Here is a 20,786-nt window from a genome sequence, read left to right as displayed (position 1 = left end):
CGTTTGTCGTACGAAGCACGTTTTACCGAACTCTCAAGCCCGTAGGAATCAATGTGTGCGTCTGTGTACATGTACATAAGATATTTGTGTGTGTATTGTTTACAGATAAGCACTGTTGCCATTGACCATTTTGCATGTATGCTTATGGAAACATCAACTTTTTCCAATTTAATTTTTGATATTGTAAAGGGCCGGAATACTATTAAATAAGTATAAATAGATTAAATATTTATAATCAGCACTTTTACATAATTATTTCGAATTATTTTCACAATTTTTCAAACTTTAATTAGGCGTTTTTGCATAAAATTGCAAACGGTCAAAAATCAGCGCACAAAAGTTTACTAGGCAACTCTGTCTAGTGAGAGAGCGATCAGCTGACACGTTCTTACGGAAAAAATCAAAATTGTGTTGATTTCTACGTTCCGGGCTACGTACGTACGGGCGTTGCACGTCGGTGAGTTTTCGTTTACATTGCACACTCATAAGATAGGTCGTGTCAGCTGACACGTTTTTTCTACGTACGTTCGTGAGTAACCACGGCTTAACTACCGCATCAGACGTACATTTATGCGCAGAACGAATCAATTTTGAATTCTTGAATGCGCAATCTGAGTAGTTTATTTGTGCTTTCCTTTCATGCAAAAGTATCGACTACAAATTTTTTTGGTATCGGATCAAACTAGCGATAATACTTGTATCTACTAGTCTCGCTTCATCCCTATTTGTTGTTCTATAGCAGACGGCTTGGATAGTTAAATATGCGCTTAGTTGACAAATTGCTTTCGCAACATTTGGGATGGGGTTTCAAGAACTACTGGGCAACGCAAAGTAGAAGAAATCCTAGTAACAGTGGTGCAGAGAAAGATCTACAAGGCGATGGTATATTTATCAAGGCTTCTAAAGACGTTTTACAGGAGCGACTTTCCCATATTCATATCAGGTGAGTTTAAGGGCCCAATTATGTTAACCATCCGGGGATGGATTTTATATAAGGTGCCACGATTTTCAAACTTGTTGATTTTTTGGGAAGAGGAGATCCTAAAAATGGGGAATATTTTGGGTAATAGTCTAGGTGAGGGAATGACTGCTAATACGCTACCTAAAATATCGAGAGAGGTATCAAAAGACGCGTATTAATCTCGGGAACAATAATCCGAAGGCGGAAAAGAAAAATTCGGTAATAGTCTAGTTGAGGGGTCGACTGCTAATACGCTACCAAAAATATCGAGAGAGGTGTCAAACGACGCGTCTTGACATCAGTATTAATAATCCGAAGGCGGAGAATAAAAATTTTAACTCGTTCAAAAGATATTAACGAAGAACCATTTCTTTTCACTGATGATATAATGAACATCACAAAAGCTTTTAAAAATAAATATGGCGGAGAAAAGCTTTTATCTGAGGGTGTCTTCAAGGATTCCATGATGTACATTGGTAACTTTTACAAAGACATAATGGTAGTAGTGCAGTTTACGGTACCCACCGAAATTTGGGCCAAGATTTTGGAGTGAGGTATCAAAAGACGCGTATTATTCTCGAGAACAATAATCCGAAGGCGGAAAAAAAAAATTGTATCTCTGTTCGGAGATATTTGCAGTTGAACTTAGCGATTTTAATGTGGTTGTTGTTTTGTTTTACCCACAAAAAAAATTGTGCATCACCGTGGCGGTGGCCACGGTTATACCACACACCCGGACTTGGCATGGCGTAGCCCAGGGTTATTTTTTATAAGCGCTTCCGAAGGCCGCCAACTCAGAAAGGTGTTCTGCGCAAAAATACTATGGTTTCGGAGGTACCCGCAGGCCTTTTTTCGGGTTTTCGTTAATATCTTTTGAACGAGGGAATATTTTTATTTTCCGCCTTCGGATATTAATACTGATGTCAAGACGCGTCGTTTGACACCTCTCTCGATATTTTTGGTAGCGTATTAGCAGTCGACTCCTCAACTAGACTATACCGATAGCGGTATCAAAAGACGCGTATTTGCGTCAAGATTCAGAATCCGAAAGCAGAAACTCTTATTTTTTATCTCGTTTAAAAGTTATTCGCGGAAAACCCGTTGTTGTTGTAGCAATGCTCGCCCCACCTAACCAACCGATCACAAATTGTCATCAATATCCTCTAACTGGAGTCCAAGGAAACTTGCCGTTTCAACAGGGGTGGACCATAAGGAAAGAGGTGTTAGAGGCGTTGGCTCCACATTACAATTGAAGAGATGTTTGGTGTCATGTGGGGACACATTGCAAGCGGGGCATACATTTTGTATGTCGTGGTTGATTCTGGATAGGTAAGAGTTTAACCTGTTACAGTATCCAGAACGAAGTTGAGCAAGAGTGACACGCGTTTCCCTGGGGAGTATGCGTTCCTCTTTCGCGAGTTTTGGATAATTTTCGTTAAGTACTGGATTCACCGGGTAATTCCCGGCATAAAGGTCCGACGCCTGTTTATGGAGTTCACCAAGGACCTGCTTGTGTTTTTTCACTTCATACGGCTGGGTCTTAGGTGCCGTATTTCCTCAAAATGCGTACGGAGATGACTCCTTAAGCCCCTAGGCGGTGCTGGTTCATCAATCAGATGTCTGTTGGGATGCCCAGGTTCCTGGGTATTCAACAGGAACTGTTTGGTCAGCATCTCATTTCTCTCCCTGATGGGGAGAATTCTCGCCTCATTATGCAGATGGTGTTCTGGGGACATAAGATGACAGCCCGTGGCGATTCTGAGAGCAGTATTTTGGCAGGCCTGTAGTTTCTTCCAGTGGGTGATTTTTAGGCTTGGCGACCATATGGGTGACGCGTAGCACGTAATCGGCTGGCTAATTGTTTTGTATGTAGTCATGAGCGTTTCTTTATCTTTTCCCCAAGTACTGCCAGCGAGGGATTTGAGGATTTTGTTACGGCTCTGAATTCTCGGAACAATTGCGGCTGCGTGCTCACCAAAATGTAGATCCTGATCAAACGTCACACCCAAGATTTTGGGGTGTAGGACAGTCGGTAGCGTAGTGCCATCGACGTGGATGTTCAAAATGGTCGACATTTGGGACGTCCATGTTGTAAATAAGGTCGCGGAAGATTTAGTCGGTGATAATGCCAGGTTTCGCGAGGCGAAAAAACTGGAGAGATCAGGGAGGTAGCCGTTTATTTTATTGCATAGCGCATCGATCTTTGGGCCTGGGCCTGTGGCCAATATTGTGCAGTCATCGGCGTAGGAAACGATTGTGACTCCTTCCGGTGGTGAAGGTAGCTTAGATATGTAGAAATTAAACAAAAGTGGGGATAGGACACCACCCTGCGGCACCCCTTGTTTAATTCTCCTTGGTTTTGATGTTTCGTTTCTAAATTGCACCGATGCCTGCCGACCACCCAGATAATTTGCGGTCCACCTTTTAAGACATGGGGGAAGGGTAGACCCTTCCAGGTCTTGCAGTAACGAGCCATGGTTGACCGTATCAAAAGCTTTTGATAGGTCTAGCGCTACGAGTACTGTTCTATGGTGGGGGTATTGATTTAAACCGCAATTTATCTGGGTGCTATTGGCATTTAGCGCGGTGGCTAGTGCTATGGAGTTTTCTGAAGCCACGCTTATGAGGGGCTAGCTGCAAATGTGCTTGGAAATAAGGGAGCAAAATGGCTTCAAGCGTCTTTGCCACTGGCGATAGGAGAGATATCGGACGATACAACTCACCTATGTTAGCTGGTTTCCCAGGCTTTAGTAGCGGGACCACCTTGGCCATTTTCCATTTCTCAGGTATGACAAAGGTGGAAAGAGACAGGTTGAAGACATGCGCTAAATATTTGAAACCCTCTTTCCCTAGGCTTTTAAGCATCGGCATGGAAATGCCGTCTGGGCCCACTGCTTTGGATGGTTTAGCAGGACCAATGGCGTCCTCAACCTCTTTAGCGGTGATGGTGATTGGTGACGCGCTGAATTTGTGTTTATGTGCGTATCTATTGGCTCCCGTCTATACTATTGTCGCTTTTTTCGTTGCAATTAAACAAACGAAAACCTATGAAGGTGGTGAATAGTGTTGCCAGCCCACAACAATGTCTTTTTATCTTGGTAGAACATTATAAGGTGGTGGCACGTCGACATAAATGCAAACAAACATACGCTATCAATGTATTTTGTTTTTGTAATTCTCTGAATTATTCGAAATTAATGTATTTAATTTACCGAAACGCGAGATTTTTAAGTAAATATTAAAAATTTTTATGAATTTGAAAGAAAAAGGGGCTTAAGTGCAGAATACATACATTTGTCAAAAAAAAAAAAAAAAAAAAAATCGGACTTATAGAGATTTTTATGCTGATTCCAACGGTATATTTATTTTTTGGGGTTGGATTTTATATAAGGTGCCACGATTTTCAAACTTTTGTTGATTAGTAGGGGTAGAGGGGGTCCTAAAAATCACCAAAAAGAATCCGCAGCTCTAGGAAACTCTTAGTTTATGAAATATTGGAATAGCACCCCCCGAGTTCGGGGTAAAACTTGGTATCAAATGAAAGAGGGAGTTGTCCCGATCACAAATATATATATTTAAAAGTGCGCAAACTTATAATTTAAAAGTTATTTGTTGTTAAAGTTTGCAAATTTAGCAAATTTCTATAGCACTTTAAATTACAATTTACACATCTTTCAAAACCTTAATCCACATGCATATCTATATAAATTGGCAACGATAAACTTAAATTGCATTTTTGTATATTTCACATTTCATTTTTGCATTGTTTTTACCAGGGATGCACCTTAACGTTAAGCTAATCGTTTATCAAAAAATTTCCACCGTTTCCGTTGAAACACTTCGAAATATTATCGATAAAGAAATTATCAAGATAAATTGTATCTCGTTTTTAACCGAAACGAAAAGCCTTCGTTAACGTTAAAAACGTTAACAAAAACGTGATACTTCACGTTTGAATTGTGCTGGCAATGCTATAGTCATGGTGAAGCCGTAAGGTGGTAACAGCGAGCGGACATACACACACAAACTCCATGTAATTTGTTTGTGTAGTTCGTTGGTGGTAATGTCAAAAATACTCTGAGAAATGTTCGTACTATCAAAATTCATGAGAAAAATTGCAATCAGCTTTGCTAATGCTTTCACCTTTAATGACTCCGCCATCAATCAGCTTTGCCAGCATAGTTTGAAATTAATAATCAACATAAACGACTTGATTTCGTTTTGATATGGCAGAAAACGAAACAAAATCATTTCGTTAATTTGACGTTCTTAACGTTAATAAACGAAACGAAATGACTTTGTTTCGTTTATTAACGTTAATTATCGTAACGAAATGATATCGGTTCGTTGGTTAAGCATACCTGGTTTTTACTTAAACTAAGGCCACACTGAGCTGCACTACACTGCGTTGCAAAATATTCTTAGCATGTATTCTTATGGAACAATTCACACCTAGCGGCAGCAGCACTGCGCGGCGCGGCCATGAGCGGCAATGTTGATCAAATAGGCAAAAAAGCGAAGCGCCGCTGCCGCTACATGTCGCACCGCTTAGTGTGCACGCACTTTTATTATTAATGTTTTTATTAAATCAATCGCGCTTTTGTAGCAACATGTACATTTATATATATATATTTTATTGATGACATTACAAAGCTGTGCTGCCACATAAACAAAAAGAAAACAAATATAAATATTACCTTACCACCTTTCAGCTAATAAAGGAAAAGGAAAATATATCATTTTGAAAAGTTGAAACACCTTTCCGCGTAGGCGGCCTTCGGCCGCGCTTTTAAAAAAAACCCTGGGCTACCCCATGCCAAGTCCGGGTGTGTGGTGTAACCGTGGCTACCGCCACGGTGATGTCCTTCCGCATAGTACACCCTTCTGCGCTTATAAAAAATAACCCTGGGCTACGCCATGCCAAGTCCGGGTGTGTGGTGTAACCGTGGCTACCGCCACGGTGATGTCCTTCCGCATAGTACACCCTTCTGCGCAGAAGGACATCACCTTGGCATGGCGTAGCCCAGGGTTATTTTTTATAAGCGCGGCCGAAGGCCGCCTATGCAGAAAGGTGTTCTACGCAGAATTACTGTGCATGGCGCAGCCGGTGTTGGATTGGCTAACATAACAATAAACATAAGAGTTATAAGGTAATATCAGCTCGTTCACGAATGCAAAAAAGAGCTTTTTCAAATTTTTGATAAATAAATACTAGAAAAGTTCAATATATATATACATCAGATGAAAGGTATTTTTATAAGTTATTTTTACATTCTGCACTTGTTCCGTTTTTTAGATGTGGCAGCACAGATTTGTAATGTCATAAAATATATATACGTTTACACATATAAAATTTGTATAGAAATTTGCAAACTTTAACAATAAATAACTTAAATTATAAGTTTGCGTACTTTAAAATATATATATTTGTGATCGGGAGAACTCCCTCTTTCATTTGATACCAAGTTAAACCCCGAACTCTCGGGTGCTAAACTAAATCGTTGCCCAAATAACTTTTAAATTATAAGTTTGCGCACCTTAAAATATATATATTTGTGATCGGGACAACTCCCTCTTTCGTTTGATACCAAGTTTTACCCCGAACTCGGGGGGTGCTATTTTAAAATTTTCCCAAAATTTTTATTTTCCGCCTTCGGATTATTAATACTGATGTCAAGACGGTAATAGTGCAGTTTACGGTATCCACCGAAATTTGGGCCAAAATTTTCGAGTGAGGTATCAAAAGACGCGTATTCACGTCTAGATCAAGAATTCAAAAGCGGAAGTTAACTTTTTTACCCGTTCAAAAGATATTAACGAAAATCCGAAAAAAGACCCGCGGGTCCCTCCGAAACCGGGGGTGGGATCCATAGTATTTTTGCGAAGAACACCTTTCTGCGTTGGCGGCCTTCGGCCGCGCTTATAAAGAATAACCCTGGGCTACGCCATGCCAAGTTCGGGTGTGTGGTATAACCGTGGCTACCGCCACGGTGATGCACAATTTTTTTTGTGGGGACAACACAACAAGAACGACATTAAAATCGCCAACTTCAACTGCAAATATCTCCGGACAGAGATAAAATTTTTCTTTTTCGCCTTCGGATTATTGTTCTCGAGATTAATACGCGTCTTTTGCTACCTCACTCGAAAATCTTGGCCCAACTTTAGGGTGGGTACCGGAAACTGCACTACTACCGTCAAGACGCATCGTTTGACACCTCTCGATATTTTTGGTAGCGTATTAGCAGTCGACCCCTCAACTAGACTATTACCTTTTTTTTTGTGGGGTGGCGGGGGTCCTAAAAATCACAAAATTATCATCCGCAACTCTAGGAAACTCTTAGTTTATGAAATATAAGCTTTTTAATTTCCAAATTTAGTAAAATTTCAACTTAAGTCCTGCACTTAAAATTCGGGTCGCATATGTCGATAGCGGGGTAATAGTCTAGTTGAGGGGTCGACTGCTAATACGCTACCAAAAATATCGAGAGAGGTGTCAAAAGACGCGTATTAATCTCGAGAACAATAATCCGATGGCGGAAAAGAAAAATTGTATCTATGTCCGGAGATATTTGCAGTTGAAGTTGCGATTTTCATGTGGTTGTTGTTGTGTTCGTACCCACAAAAAAAATTGTGCATCACCGTGGCGGTAGCCACGGTTATACCACACACCCGAACTTGGCATGGCGTAGCCCAGGGTTATTCTTTATAAGCGCGGCCGAAGGCCGCCAACTCAGAAAGGTGTTCTGCGCAAAAATACTATGGATCCCACCCCCGGTTTCGGAGGTACCCGCGGGTATTTTTTGGGGTTTTCGTTAATATCTTTTGAACGAGTTAATATTTTTATTTTCCGCCTTCGGATTATTAATACTGATGTCAAGACGCGTCGTTTGACACCTCTCGATATTTTTGGTAGCGTATTAGGAGTCGACCCTTCAACTAGACTATTACCGATAGCGGTATCAAAAGACGCGTATTTGCGTCAAGATTCAGAATCCGAAAGCAGAAACTCTTATTTTCAAGGGATTCAAGGGGTTGTGTAGCGCAATATATAGCTTCTCCAACCCAATTGTCAACCTCACCTTCGAGCGGCGTATCCCGTTTCACTAACAGACGAGGCTCTGGCGACCCCAAGCTCCTCATGGAACTTGGGGGTGGGGAAGGAGGGATGGCCTGAAGGTTCAATGTGGCCATATAATTCGTTCCCGAGATGGTCGGGCTAGCACCTTAATGGTGCTGTGTTACCGGAGCGTATCGGATCTGTATCCGACAAAGGACCATCACATCGATAACACTCCCCAAAGTCTTCGGGGAGTAACCTAATCGCTACAACAACAACAACAACAACAACATCTCGTTTAAAAGTTATTCGCGGAAAACCCGTCGATACTATTGTCGCTTTTTTCGTTGCAATTAAACAAACGAAAACCTATGAAGGTGGTGAATAGTGTTGCCAGCTCCGCAACAATGCCTTTTTATCTTGGTAGAATAATAAATAAAAAACCGCAGTAAAATTGATTGTCAAAAGACTGGCAAATGTAGAGTGAAATGACCGAAGAAATGACCGCCATTTGACGAGCATTGTGACGTGTGTGAGCAGAACAGTGCTATGCTCATATCCTATAAGTGGGAGCGGAATGCACGATCACATTAATAGGAACGAAACGGAAAATTTGGTCACAAAACCTAATCATAAAAAAAAAAAATAAATGTAAGGCGCGATAACCTCCGAAGAGATCTAAGGCCGAGCTTCTCTTCCAATTTGCGTCGTGCTCCTCTTGATTTTTCCCTACAGATTGGCCGGACGGGACCTACATGTTTTATGCCGACTCCGAACGGCATCTGCAAGGCAGATGAGTTTTCACTGAAAGCTTTTCATGGCAGAAATACAATCGGAGCGCTTGCCAGACACTGCCGAGGGGCGACCCCGCTTAGAAAAATTTTCTTCTAATTGAAAAATCTTATTTCTAAAATTTTGATGTTGCTTTGCCCGGGAGTTGAACCCAGGGCATACGGTGTGATAGGCGGAGCACGCTACCATCACACCACGGTGGCCGCCAGTTTCCTAGAGTTGCGGATGATAATTTTGTGATTTTTAGAACCCCCGCCACCCCTCGAAAAAAAAGTTGGAAAATCGTGGCACCTTATTCAAAATATTCCGCACCGTGGCGGTAGCTTGCGTAGTACACCCTTCTGCGTAGGCGGCCTTCGGCCGGACTTTAAAAAAATAACCCTTAGCGGATCCAACACCGGCTGCGCCACAGTAATTCTGGGTAGAACGCCTTTAAAAAAATTACCCTTAACCGATCCGACACCGGCAGCAAGAAAACTAAAATAAAAACTCACCTCCAAACAAACCCGCGTGATTTTTTATTAAAAATTTTCATGTTTTATCGTACGAAATAAAAAAAAATAATTTTATTTTATTTGTCGAACAAAACTATCGCAGGCGAAAGAGAAGAGAAGTGAAATAAAGAGAAGAGAAGTGAAATGAAGAGAAGAGAAGAAAATAGAAGAGAAGAAAAGAGAAGAGAACAGAAGAGAAGAGAAGAGAAAGGAAGAGAAGAAAAGTTAATTTTTAGTGACATTTCATTGGTCAATACAGTGAATGAATCAATTATTTGCAAGCAATTTTACGCATACAACTGAATCTGATTATAAACCCGAGCAATATCAACACCCCAAATAATATTAGACTACAAATTATTCAAAGAGTTTTACAAAATCAAAATACATTGATAGGGTATGTTTGTTTGCATTTATGTCGACGTGCCACCACCTTATAATGTTCTACCAAGATAAAAAGATATTCTTGCGGAGCTGGCAACACTATTCACCACCTTCATATGTTTTCGTTTGTTTAATTGCAACAACGAAAAAAGCGACAACAGTATCGACGGGTTTTCCGCGAATAACTTTTAAACGAGATACAAAATATAGTTTCTGCTTTCGGATTCTGAATCTTGACGCAAATACGCGTCTTTTGATACCGCTATCGACATATGCGACCCGAATTTTAAGTGCAGGACTTAAGTTGAAATTTTACTAAATTTGGAAATTAAAAAGCTTATATTTCATAAACTAAGAGTTTCCTAGAGCTGCGGATTCCATTTTGGTGATTCTTAGGACCCCCTCTACCCCTACTAATCAACAAAAGTTTGAAAATCGTGGCACCTTATATAAAATCCAACCCATAAAAATCACCAAAATGGAATCCGCAGCTCTAGGAAACTCTTAGTTTATGAAATATAAACGTTTAAATTTCACAATTTAGTAATATTGCAACTTAAGTCCTGCGCCTAAAATTCGTGTCGCACATATCGATAGCGGTATCAAAAGACGCGTATTTTCGTCAAGATTCAGAATCCGAAGGCAGAAACTATATTTTTTTTATCTCATTTAAAAGTTTTTCGCGGAAAACCCGTCGGTACTATTGTCGCTTTTTTCGTTGCGGTAATTCTTTACGACAGCATGACACTGCTAATACGCGTCCAAAAATATCGAGAGAGGTATCAAACGACGCGTCTTGACATCAGTATTAATAATCCGATGGCTCATTCCGTTCTTGTCCTTTCACCGGAGTGGAAGTGCAAAGCTAGCCTCGGCTCAACCACATAAATTGGGGCTTGAATTGGTTGAGCCGAAATCTATAATGGACCTAAAGGTGGCACATGCACTCCATTCTGGTGAATTGGCGGAGTTGGGATGTGCAATGCTTCCCTAAACTAGAGTTAGGGAAAGCTTTTGCACTCCCAACAGGAATTATTCTAATGGCGTGACGCCACATAACGGGAAAATACAATTAAAAAGTGAAGAAGGAAAAAACGAACATAACGGAACAAAACAAAAAAAAAAAAGAACAATCAAGTCATACGTGAAAATAACGGAACAAAAAACCGATGGCAACACGCCACATATTGAATTAAAATACAAAATTGAAAGTGAACTAACAGAACAGTGAAAATAATGGAACAGTGAACATAACGGAATAAAAAACTCATGGCAACACGCCACATATTGAAATAAAATAGAGAAAATTCTCGTAATTGGTGATGGCGCTTTAAGTCATTGAATGGGCCAAATAATTCGATTTATAATCGACCTCCCTAGCCACGGTGCGGGAGTAACTTAAACCCCTAAAAAAAAAAAAAATAATCCGAGGGCTGAAAATAAAAATTTGGTAATTGTGCAGTTTAGGGGCTCCACCCTATAATTGGGCCTTTTTTCGAGTGAGGTATCAAAAGACGCGTATTTACGTCTAGATCAAGAATCCGAAAGCGGAAGTAAGCTTTTTTTACCCGTTTAAAAGTTATCCGAGAAAAACTGTTTCATTGGGTACGTTTTGTTCCGGCACAATTACGTTACTGTAGGCACATGAATAAACTCAATTCCGATATTTGGTATATTAATGTAATTTGATATACACGAATTAATTAAAAAATAACTTTGAATTTCACTCATTTATTCTTATTAAGGAAACCCAAATATCAAAAAACTCGCCTATTTCCATATATGTAATTAGCAATATAACAGAATATGCTCGCCATGTGTTTTGAATTCGAAATCAAAGCGAGATAGCCTATACAAATTTTTGAGCCTGTAGCAGTATACATGAATATTTTTGAAATATTAAACAGACAGAAAAGTCAAACTATTACAGGAGCGGTTCAAGCACATATGGGCCCAAAAACATAAAAAAATATAAGTGCAAATAGGGCTGGTCTTGTAGCTGAAATTTTGTCTTATACTTCCGATTTTAAGAGAAAACCTGTAAAATCAGTTTTTACTGTTATGAAACAGATTACTGCAGTTGCAAAACAGCACTAAACTCATATAAGATGGTTTTTTTACCTTTGAAAAGATCTGATTTAAATGAAACTAGTTATATTTGATAACAATTTTATTAATAATAAGGCATATTATTTACATATACACGGAAATGTATTAACATTATTGGTGTGCAAATAAAATTAATTTTGTTAATTTTTTTCGAACATATGCTTTATCTTCGGTTTGCTTTGTACTTTCATAAAAAAGGCGTGTGTCCATATACATACTTATAACGTACTTGCAAAGTTGACATCGGTGATCGTTTAATAATTCATTGCTGAAAAAGTTTCAACTTTAACGAGATCTTCCATAAAATGGTTCACAAATACCTCCCCAATGCTGTTCATAACTTGAATCATTAAATACAATTTAATATTGGTTTTATCAAGCTTTTGTGCGTTTTGTCTTATAGCTTTTTCGCTTTGCAAACATAGACTTATAAAATCGCTCGAAGGCGGAATATACGGGCCCTGATTTCTTAAAGCCGATAACCTAGGCATTTCAGTGCCAATAAGTTGTTCTCTACAAGTTAAGCATTTTAATTTGTGGTATAACTTCCAGGATACAAAACCGGCTATATAACGTACGACCTCGTCGACAAAAGGAGAAAGTTGCCACAAGGTGTCAACTTATGCATAGTCAAATTCACCCGCCGTGTCAAATTGTAATTTAGATTTTTCGCTTACGCCAGAAGAAGCACTTAAAATTTTTAAATTATCAAAACTACAGTTTCCGTTTTGAAATTCCTTTAACTCATGTCGAACTAAAAGACGTTTATAGGCACTCTTGAATTGCTCGGAATTCGGGTTATTGTTAAAACCACCTCTTCCACGAATAGCGCCAAAAAAGATCTCTAGAAAATCCTGAGAGTTTATACGTCAACAAATAGGATTTTCCGAACGTCTTAAGTTTCGTATATAACTCCAACATATTTTGTAAATCAATAATTAGGCCAAGAAAACCAGTTTTTCTACCAGTTCTTATCAGAGAATATTGTCAATGTTGCGCAAAGTTAATATATATTCTATAAATACTTCTGCCTGCGCTTTTAATGTAAAAAAAGTCTCTTGAGTAACGGGTCCATCAAATTCCTTCTTTGAATATCTATTTTTACAGTTCAAAATGTCGCCAATATTATTAAAATTCATACAAAATTCTGCAGTAGTATTACTGCCTTTAAATTTTGTATTTATTACGTGGTCTGGTAAAATATTTTCTAAGAATAAAAGCGATTTACCCACACTTCCGCTCAGTGTTTGTATAGCCAACTTAACGTTCATAATGCTATTTTTATAATTAATATGTTTCTTTGTTAATTTATTTGCGATACGCAGTCCTTCTTGTTTTTGAACGTTGTACAAGTCAACCAGAAATTTCCATTGAATTAGTTGTCCATCTTCCGTCTTAATAACTTTTTTGTCGCCCAAACAATTCCTTACTAATTTATTCATGTGGTAAAAATCAAAAAAAAAATATATATATACTTTATCTTTCGTAGCAGCGAACGTTGAATTAAATTTTGGTCCATTCGTGAAATTGGCTCCTAAACTAATACACATGGTAACATTTGTAGGTGCACCATCAAAAGTAATGGAATACTCCCGAGCTCCGCAGCTATGCAATGCATAGAGTGCTTCGATCACTAGAGAGACCTGCTCCTCACCACGTAGAGAACGTATTAAAAAATATCCAATTGGTATCTTCCAATTGGAGTTAAGTGAAACAGCCATTATTACTAAGACGCTGTTGGCGATGGGAATGGAGTCATTTTCTTCACTTTCTTGAATTATACCCATATCTATTCCGCCTTTGAAGCCACCTCGATTATACGTCTTTTGCTCCCTAATAGCCATTTCATCAATTACGACATTCACCAATACGTGTTGATTGTCTTTTGTCCTCAAAGAAATTGCCTCTAAAGCCTGTTTTGTAAAACCAGGTGAGCCTCCTTAATGTAGAAGGGTTCGGTAGCATATTTTTCCAAGTTTCTCGTACATACTTATAAGCTTTAGGAGAATAGAAATGGAGGGTTAAGGCGAAGCTTCTTATTTCCTTACAATACCATTTCTCTCCTTGTAGCTTTCTTGACACGATTTGCTTTATTTTATTTAGTAGGAAATCTTATTTACGACATTCATATTAAAGCATATGTATGTATAATAATTATAAAAACGTAACACCACAAAGCCATTACATGTTGAAGAATCCCAAAAGACTTTCCCGTTTCTAACATAATTAATGCATTTGTAAGATTTTTCTCTCGTAAATGGGTAACTAGCTCCTCCAAAGATTTGACTTTCTTATTTAATGCGTTCTTTACTAGCTTTAGAGTACGTTTCGCTCGACGAGGAGTTGCAAAGTCTTCGAGACAAATTTCGCTAGCATATCGAGGATCTTTAAAATAACGTTCATTTTCAGTATACACTGTTGCATTATCTAAAATAGAATTTAATTTTTTTTACAAGTATTGCTCCTTTTTTCTAAGTTGTGCTTAGTACATTAAGAGTATCAACTTTGTTCGCCTAACTATTGATAGAGAATTTAGGTGGCAGGTTGCCCTATAATAACAATCTCCGATCAAAACCATAATATCTTATCTAAGGAGTAGTTTCATCGTTATGTCTCGTATGAAGTCGAACGTAGGAATAATGCTGTAAAACACATAGTAGGCAGTGGCCCAAGACAAATTGAGTTCTAATACCGGAGTGTACCGAATTAATATGCGGAGACTGCTAAATAAGTAATACTCCCCTAAACCTTCGGGACTTGGTTATGCTGTCACAAAGAAAAAATCACTACATGCAAAATATGTTTATACCATGATGAAAGTTCGTGCATGGTTCAGATCCAACTTTTGAGAAGTGCGGTATCTCACAAAATAAAGTTTGGTGCGGTGTTGGCAATGATGATATATCTGGAATGACGATCAAAGAAAAGTAGTAAATTTCTCTTGCACGGTCTATAACAATCCTGCCTTTGCATATACGTAGTGGAATTCAGTAACTTCTTAACATTTTTCGAGCCGCAAACAAGGGATATTAATATTTAAAGGCAGCAAGTGTCGAAAATATGCTTGCGATATCAGAATTGTAGCTAAGTAGTTACAGCATCCCACTGCTATTAAGAAATTCGAACTCATTTTTTTCGGATGGGAATTATACATGGAAATACTTTCTTTACTAGAATCAATACTCATGCTTGGAGGTAACTCAATGAATTCCATGCTTGGCGGCAGCGGTTGATAATGTTGCGAAAGTTGATAGGGATCGCTCACGGTAACAATATCTAAAATATAAATATAAAAGCGTTTTCTGTATATGGAAAAATGGATTTGTGGTTTACGCGAAAATCAATTGTATGAACCGGATAAACATAAGTAATACACTCCTACCAAAAGCAATATCCATGCTAGGCGTAAGCTCCATGATTGTGTTGGGTGTAAATCCAACTTCTGATAAGTCCTGACACTCATTATGTATGTATGTAGACGATGCAACTATATCTAAAATAAGATAACATAATTGTTATGCAAATAAAAAACAAAAATAGTCCTTACTCACCGGAATCAATATCCACGCCATCAGTTACAAAATTCGTTGTTGATTCAAACTCAATTAATTTTTGGGGCATATTAATAGAAGGGAAAGCGTCCTTCTTCAAATACCTCGAGCCTATATAATCGCTTGTTTTAAAATGTTTACAACAAACGTAAATCATACGCCGGTATGTATGTATCTTCAATACCGCATGCTTCCATCCACTTTCCCCTAAGCTCAGCATTTTTGGGTATACTGAAATGGAAAATGTTTTAATTATTTCATAAAGGGATGTAATTTACTTACGTATGTAGGCTCCTCTCTTTATGTGTATGATTTTTGCAGAGATAGCATAATCTCGGCATTTTTTTTAATAGTTTTTATTTTAAATTATTTTCTAACAACAACCGATTTCACAATGAATGCTTGATACGCTCAGGTATTTTTCAAAGCTAAATTGTCATTTTAGGTTCATGCGTTCATCGAATTTCTTTTTCTATTTCTGTACTCTGATGTTGGGGAATGTACTTTGTGTTTTCTAGCAATATAGGAGTATTACATATATGTCTATTTCTCTGTTGCAGTTAAACACATGAACACACACGAATGGAGGTGAATAGTGATGCCAGCTCAGCAACAATAGAAATTACTTATGCTTTTCTCTAGTCGGAACAATGCAAGGTGGTGGCGGCTCGACGCTCGACATAAATTCAAATAAACATCCGTGCTCTATGGTCTTGCTTTTGTTGAAGAATTTGCAATTTAATATACATATTTAAGGAGATAAGTTTTGAAATTATCGAAGCAAAGCGCCGCAGCCGAAAATCTATGCATTAAACTTAAAAAAACCTTACAGGCGAAAGTTTATGTTTTATGATGCGAAATGAAAAGAATCAAAGACATTTTTTCATTTAACGAAAATGCGCCGCAGCCGAAAATTTGGAATCGCGCGATTTTTTATTCCAAATTTTCATATTTAATGATACGAAATGAAAAGAAGCTCAGAGATTTTTCCCAAATTATTAAATAAATTATAAAATTAAAAAAATTGCTTCAAATAAATGTTTTCATACATTTTAAAAAAGCAATACGGGCAATTCCCGATTAAATCATACAAACAGACAAAATTGGTTAATTCGTTGTAGTTCTATAAATAGAACACAAAAAAAAAAAAAAAAAAAAACAGCAACAATACCAAAGTTTCTTTGAAAACCGCCCGTACCAACTAGCATAGCTTTAACACATAATGCATACTAAGTATGCAATGTGTAAAAGATTAAACTATGCAAAAGAAGGCAATTGGGAAAAACTTTACAACAACTAAGGCATGACGTAGCTGAATGCGTTTGTAACCATTTCAACTATCGTAGGAGTGCGGGTTCGACTCCCACTCCCGGGAGAAAAGGCTTTGAACAGATTTACAAGGTATAATCGAAACAGCTGTCGCCTTGTCCGTCCTGATGTCACGTTGTTTAAATTTTTCCCAAATTATTAAATAAAAGATCTTTTCATTTAACGGAAAAAGCGCCGCAGGCGAAAATTTGGAACAAAAAATCGCGGGATATTTTATTCCAAATTTTCATATTTAATGATACGAAATGAAAAGAAGCTCAGAGATTTTTTCATTTAATGAAAAAAGCGCCGCGCGATTTTTTATTCCAAATTTTCATATTTTATAATACGGTTTAAGCGAGAGGGGTAGGGAAGAGAAGAGAAGGAAATGAAGGGAAGAGAAGAGGAGTGAAGAGAAGAGAAGGAAAGGGAAGAGAAGAGAAGAGAAGATAAGAAATGACTGCGCCTAAATAAAATAGAAATTCCAAATATATGCCAGCATCACTTTATTTGGATAAATGGACGTTTGCTCTTCTATTTTAATATATTAAATTGCAAAATATTCGGTAAATTACAAAAACAATCTAATTGTATGTTTATTTAAATTTATGTTGAGCCGCCACCGCCTTGTATTAATCCTAACAGAGAACAACAAAGGTAATTTCCATCGTTGCTGAGCTGGCAACACTGTTCACTTTCATATATGAACATATATATTTTTTTTTGGACAGTCATTTTTTGCAATATTTGTGTTGATGTTTTATAAGTAAACTAGTGAAATTTAACACCATTTTTTCGTTAATTCGTGCAAGTTAGATTATGTTAATATACCAAATATAAAAAGTAAAGTGATGTGTGCGCTTAAAAGATTGTAAACGTGCGGGATCAATATGTATCACACAAACCTGTTTTTTGCCGATAACTTTTAAACGGAGGAAAAAGTTAACTTCCGCTTTCGGATTCTTAATCTAGACGTAAATGCGTGTCTTTTGATACCTCACCCGAAAATCTTGGCCCCACTTTTGGGTGGGGCCCTAAACTGCACTACTAGCAAACATTTTAACGCGTTCAAAAGATATTAGCGAAAAACCGAAAAAAACCCGCGGGCACCTCCGAAACCGGGGGTGGTATCCATAGTATTTTTACGCAGAACACCTTTTTGTGTTGGCGGCGTTTGGCCGCGCTTATAAAAAAATTACCCTGGGTGGGTCCAACACCGGTTTGGAGACCAAAACTATTTCCGCACAAAACACTTATGTTCACAATTTTTTTTGTGGGTACGCAACATTACAACAACCACATGAAAATCGCCAACTTCAACTGCAAATAGCTCCGGACAGAGACACCAAAAATATCGAGTGAGGTGTCAAAAGACGCGTATTAATCTCGAGAACAATAATCCGAAGGCGGAAAAGAAAAATTGTATCTCTGTCCGGAGATATTTGCAGTTGGCGATTTCCATATGGTTGTTGTTGTGTTCGTACCCACAAAAAAATTGTGCATCACCGTGGCGGTAGCCACGGTTATACCACACACCCGGACTTGGCATGGCGTAGCCCAGGGTTATTTTTTATAAGCGCGGCCGAAGGCCGCCAACGCAGAAAAGTGTTCTGCCCAAAAATACTATGGAACCGACCCCCGTTTTCGGAGGTACCCGCGGGTCTTTTTTTCGGTTTTTCGTTAATATCTTTTGAACGCGTTAAAATTTTTATTTTTCGCCTTCGGATTATTAATACTGATGTCAAGACGCGTCGTTTGACATCTCTCTCAATATTTTTGGTAGCGTATTAGCAGTCGACCCCTCAACTAGACTATTACCAATTTTTCTTTTCCGTCTTCGGATTATTGTTGTCGAGATTAATACGCGCCTTCTAACACCTCTCTCGATATTTTTTGACGCGTATTAGCAGTGTCATGCTGTCGTAAAGAATTACTTTTGTTGCAATTAAACCAACGAAAACATATGAAGGTGGTGGATAGTGTAGCCAGCTCCTCAACAATATCTTGGTTATCTTTGTAGAACATAAGGTGGTGGCACGTCGACATTAATGCAAACAAACATAACTACCAATGTATTTTGTTTTTGTAATTCTCTTAATAATTTGTAGTCTAATATTATTTGGGATTTTGACATTGCTCGGGTTTATAATCAGATTCAGTTGTATGCGTAAATTGCTTGCAAATAATTGATTCATTCACTGTTTTTACAAATGAAATGTCACTAAAAATTAACTCTTCTCTTCTCTTCTCTTCTCTTCTCTTCTCTTCTCTTCTCTCTCTCTTCTCTTCTTCTCTTCTCTTCTCTTCTCTTCTCTTCTCTTCTCTTCTCTTCTTCTCTTCTCTCTCTTCTCTTCTCTTGCTCTTCTCTTCTCTCTTCTCTTCTCTTCTCTTCTCTTCTCTTCTCTTCTCTTCTCTTCTCTTCTCTTCTCTCTTCTCTTCTCTCTTCTCTTCTCTTCACTTCTCTTCTCCTCTCTTCCCTTGTCTTGTCTTGTCTTGTATTGTATTGTATTGATGTATATTGGAACGATTTTCCGTCATCCCTTGTCAAATTTGGTTTTGAGACAAACCGGTTTCGGCGTTGTGCCATCATCAGTGTCGATTTTCGTTCTGATCTGTTGTTGTCATTTGTCCTGTATTTATAGGTATATGAGCAGGTATTGTCAAATTGATGCTTGTGTATATTTAGTTATGTGTATGTGCTGTGTGTTCATTCAGAACCGAGGGTGGTTTACTAATCGATTTGTGTGGCTGACTGGGGTAGGTAGAAATCTGTGATTTTAGTCGTTTGACCTTCTTTTCGGTTTTTTGTTTGGTGTGTTAATTGTTTTGTGTTTATTTGTTGTTGTGCGTTTGTCTGTTGTACCTGTGTGATTAAGTTGTTTCCTGTAAACAAGTTTTAAAGGCTCGAATATTGTGTCAGAAATGGTGTTTATCTGTTCGTTTATTATTCTACCGTCGAATGTTTCTGTTTGTAGATTTCCATGTTTTCGAGTACGTTGAGACGTCGGCCCTTTTCTTGTATGTGAAGAACCCTAACTGTTTTATTGATGTTTGCTGGGGAACATTCATTCTCGACCATGTGATTCGCGAAGTTAGACTCGGGTATAATGTTTGGATTCCGTATTTTTTTTGTTGTAATCTCTAATATGTTCTCTGAACCTCGTTCTTATTTGCCGTCCTGTTTGTCCTATGTAACTATGCTGGCATCGCAGGTAAGCTTGTATACGCCGTGGCTGCTAAACGGATCCTCTGAGTTAATGTTAGTTCTTAGTTTTCGCCCTAGATTGTTCGATGTTTTGAATGCTGTGTTAATGTTGTATTTTTTAAAGAAATTTGCCAATTTATATGTCGCTTTTCCAGTATATGTCATAGTCGTCCAGCTATACCACTATCGGATATAGTTTTGGTCTCCAAACCGGTTTTGGACCCACCCAGGATAATTTTTTATTAGCGCTGCCAAAGGCCGCCAACGCAGAAAGGTGTTCTGCACAAAAATACTAAGGATACCACCCCGGTTTCGGAGGGACTCGTGGGTCAATTTTCGGTTTTTTCGTTAATATCTTTTGAACGAGTTAAAATTTTTATTTTCCGCCGTCGGATTAATCTATTACTGATGTCAACACGCGTCGTTTTATAGCGCGGATATAGTTTTGGTCTCCAAACCGATGTTGGGCCCACCCAGGGTAATTTTTTATGGTAAAAGTCTAGTTGAGGGGTCTAATGCCAATACGCGTCAAGAAATATCGAGAGAGGTGTCAAAAGACGCGTGTTGACCTCGACAACAATAATCCGACGGCGAAAAAAAAAATGTTTTGTATAAGTGCGGCGGAAGGCCGCTAATGCAGAAAGGTGTTCTGCGCAAAAATACTACGGAATCTACTCCGGGGGGTTATTTTTCGGTTTTTTGTTAATATTATAAGGAATTTGGGGAAATTCCGCTTATATGCAACCTTCTATTACGTTCGAATCGCCAAACTGTTGAATAAATCACTCCAACTTGTATTGCAAAATGGTCTTTATTAGACTACTTTGGGAGTAGTACAATTATACTTCAGTATAATGAAGTATAATGAAACAACTTTTTTTATTTTCAGAGCTTTAAGGCCGTTAATGAAAGACAAAAACTA

The 20,786-nt window shown here is 38.2% G+C and overlaps 2 protein-coding genes across 3 annotated transcripts in view; one reads left to right on the top strand and one right to left on the bottom strand.

The window, feature by feature from the left end:
- Nucleotides 1-677: 677 nt before the first annotated feature.
- mRpL37 (mitochondrial ribosomal protein L37) overlaps nucleotides 678-20,786 on the top strand; it is a 367,007-nt gene continuing 346,898 nt past the window's right edge. Inside the window, exon 1 of one of the 2 annotated variants that reach the window (XM_067760026.1) lies at nucleotides 678-943. In XM_067760026.1, the coding sequence (XP_067616127.1) occupies nucleotides 762-943 (182 nt within the window). In that variant the 5' untranslated portion in view covers nucleotides 678-761. The remainder of the gene's footprint in view (nucleotides 944-20,786) is intronic. The other variant, XM_067760025.1, reaches the window with a different exon arrangement.
- LOC137238712 (uncharacterized) overlaps nucleotides 13,926-20,786 on the bottom strand; it is a 51,807-nt gene continuing 44,946 nt past the window's right edge. The window contains exons 2-5 of the mRNA XM_067763801.1: nucleotides 15,352-15,582; nucleotides 15,183-15,293; nucleotides 14,897-15,076; nucleotides 13,926-14,227 (exon numbers count right to left, since the gene is read on the bottom strand). Of these exons, the coding sequence (XP_067619902.1) occupies nucleotides 13,926-14,227; nucleotides 14,897-15,076; nucleotides 15,183-15,293; nucleotides 15,352-15,582 (824 nt within the window). The remainder of the gene's footprint in view (nucleotides 14,228-14,896; nucleotides 15,077-15,182; nucleotides 15,294-15,351; nucleotides 15,583-20,786) is intronic.

This window comes from Eurosta solidaginis, chromosome 1 (genome assembly GCF_040869045.1).
Source record: "Eurosta solidaginis isolate ZX-2024a chromosome 1, ASM4086904v1, whole genome shotgun sequence".
In the NCBI taxonomy this organism is placed as follows: domain Eukaryota; kingdom Metazoa; phylum Arthropoda; class Insecta; order Diptera; family Tephritidae; genus Eurosta; species Eurosta solidaginis.
Note: the sequence above shows the minus strand (reverse complement) of the source record. Positions and strands in the feature narration are given on the sequence as shown.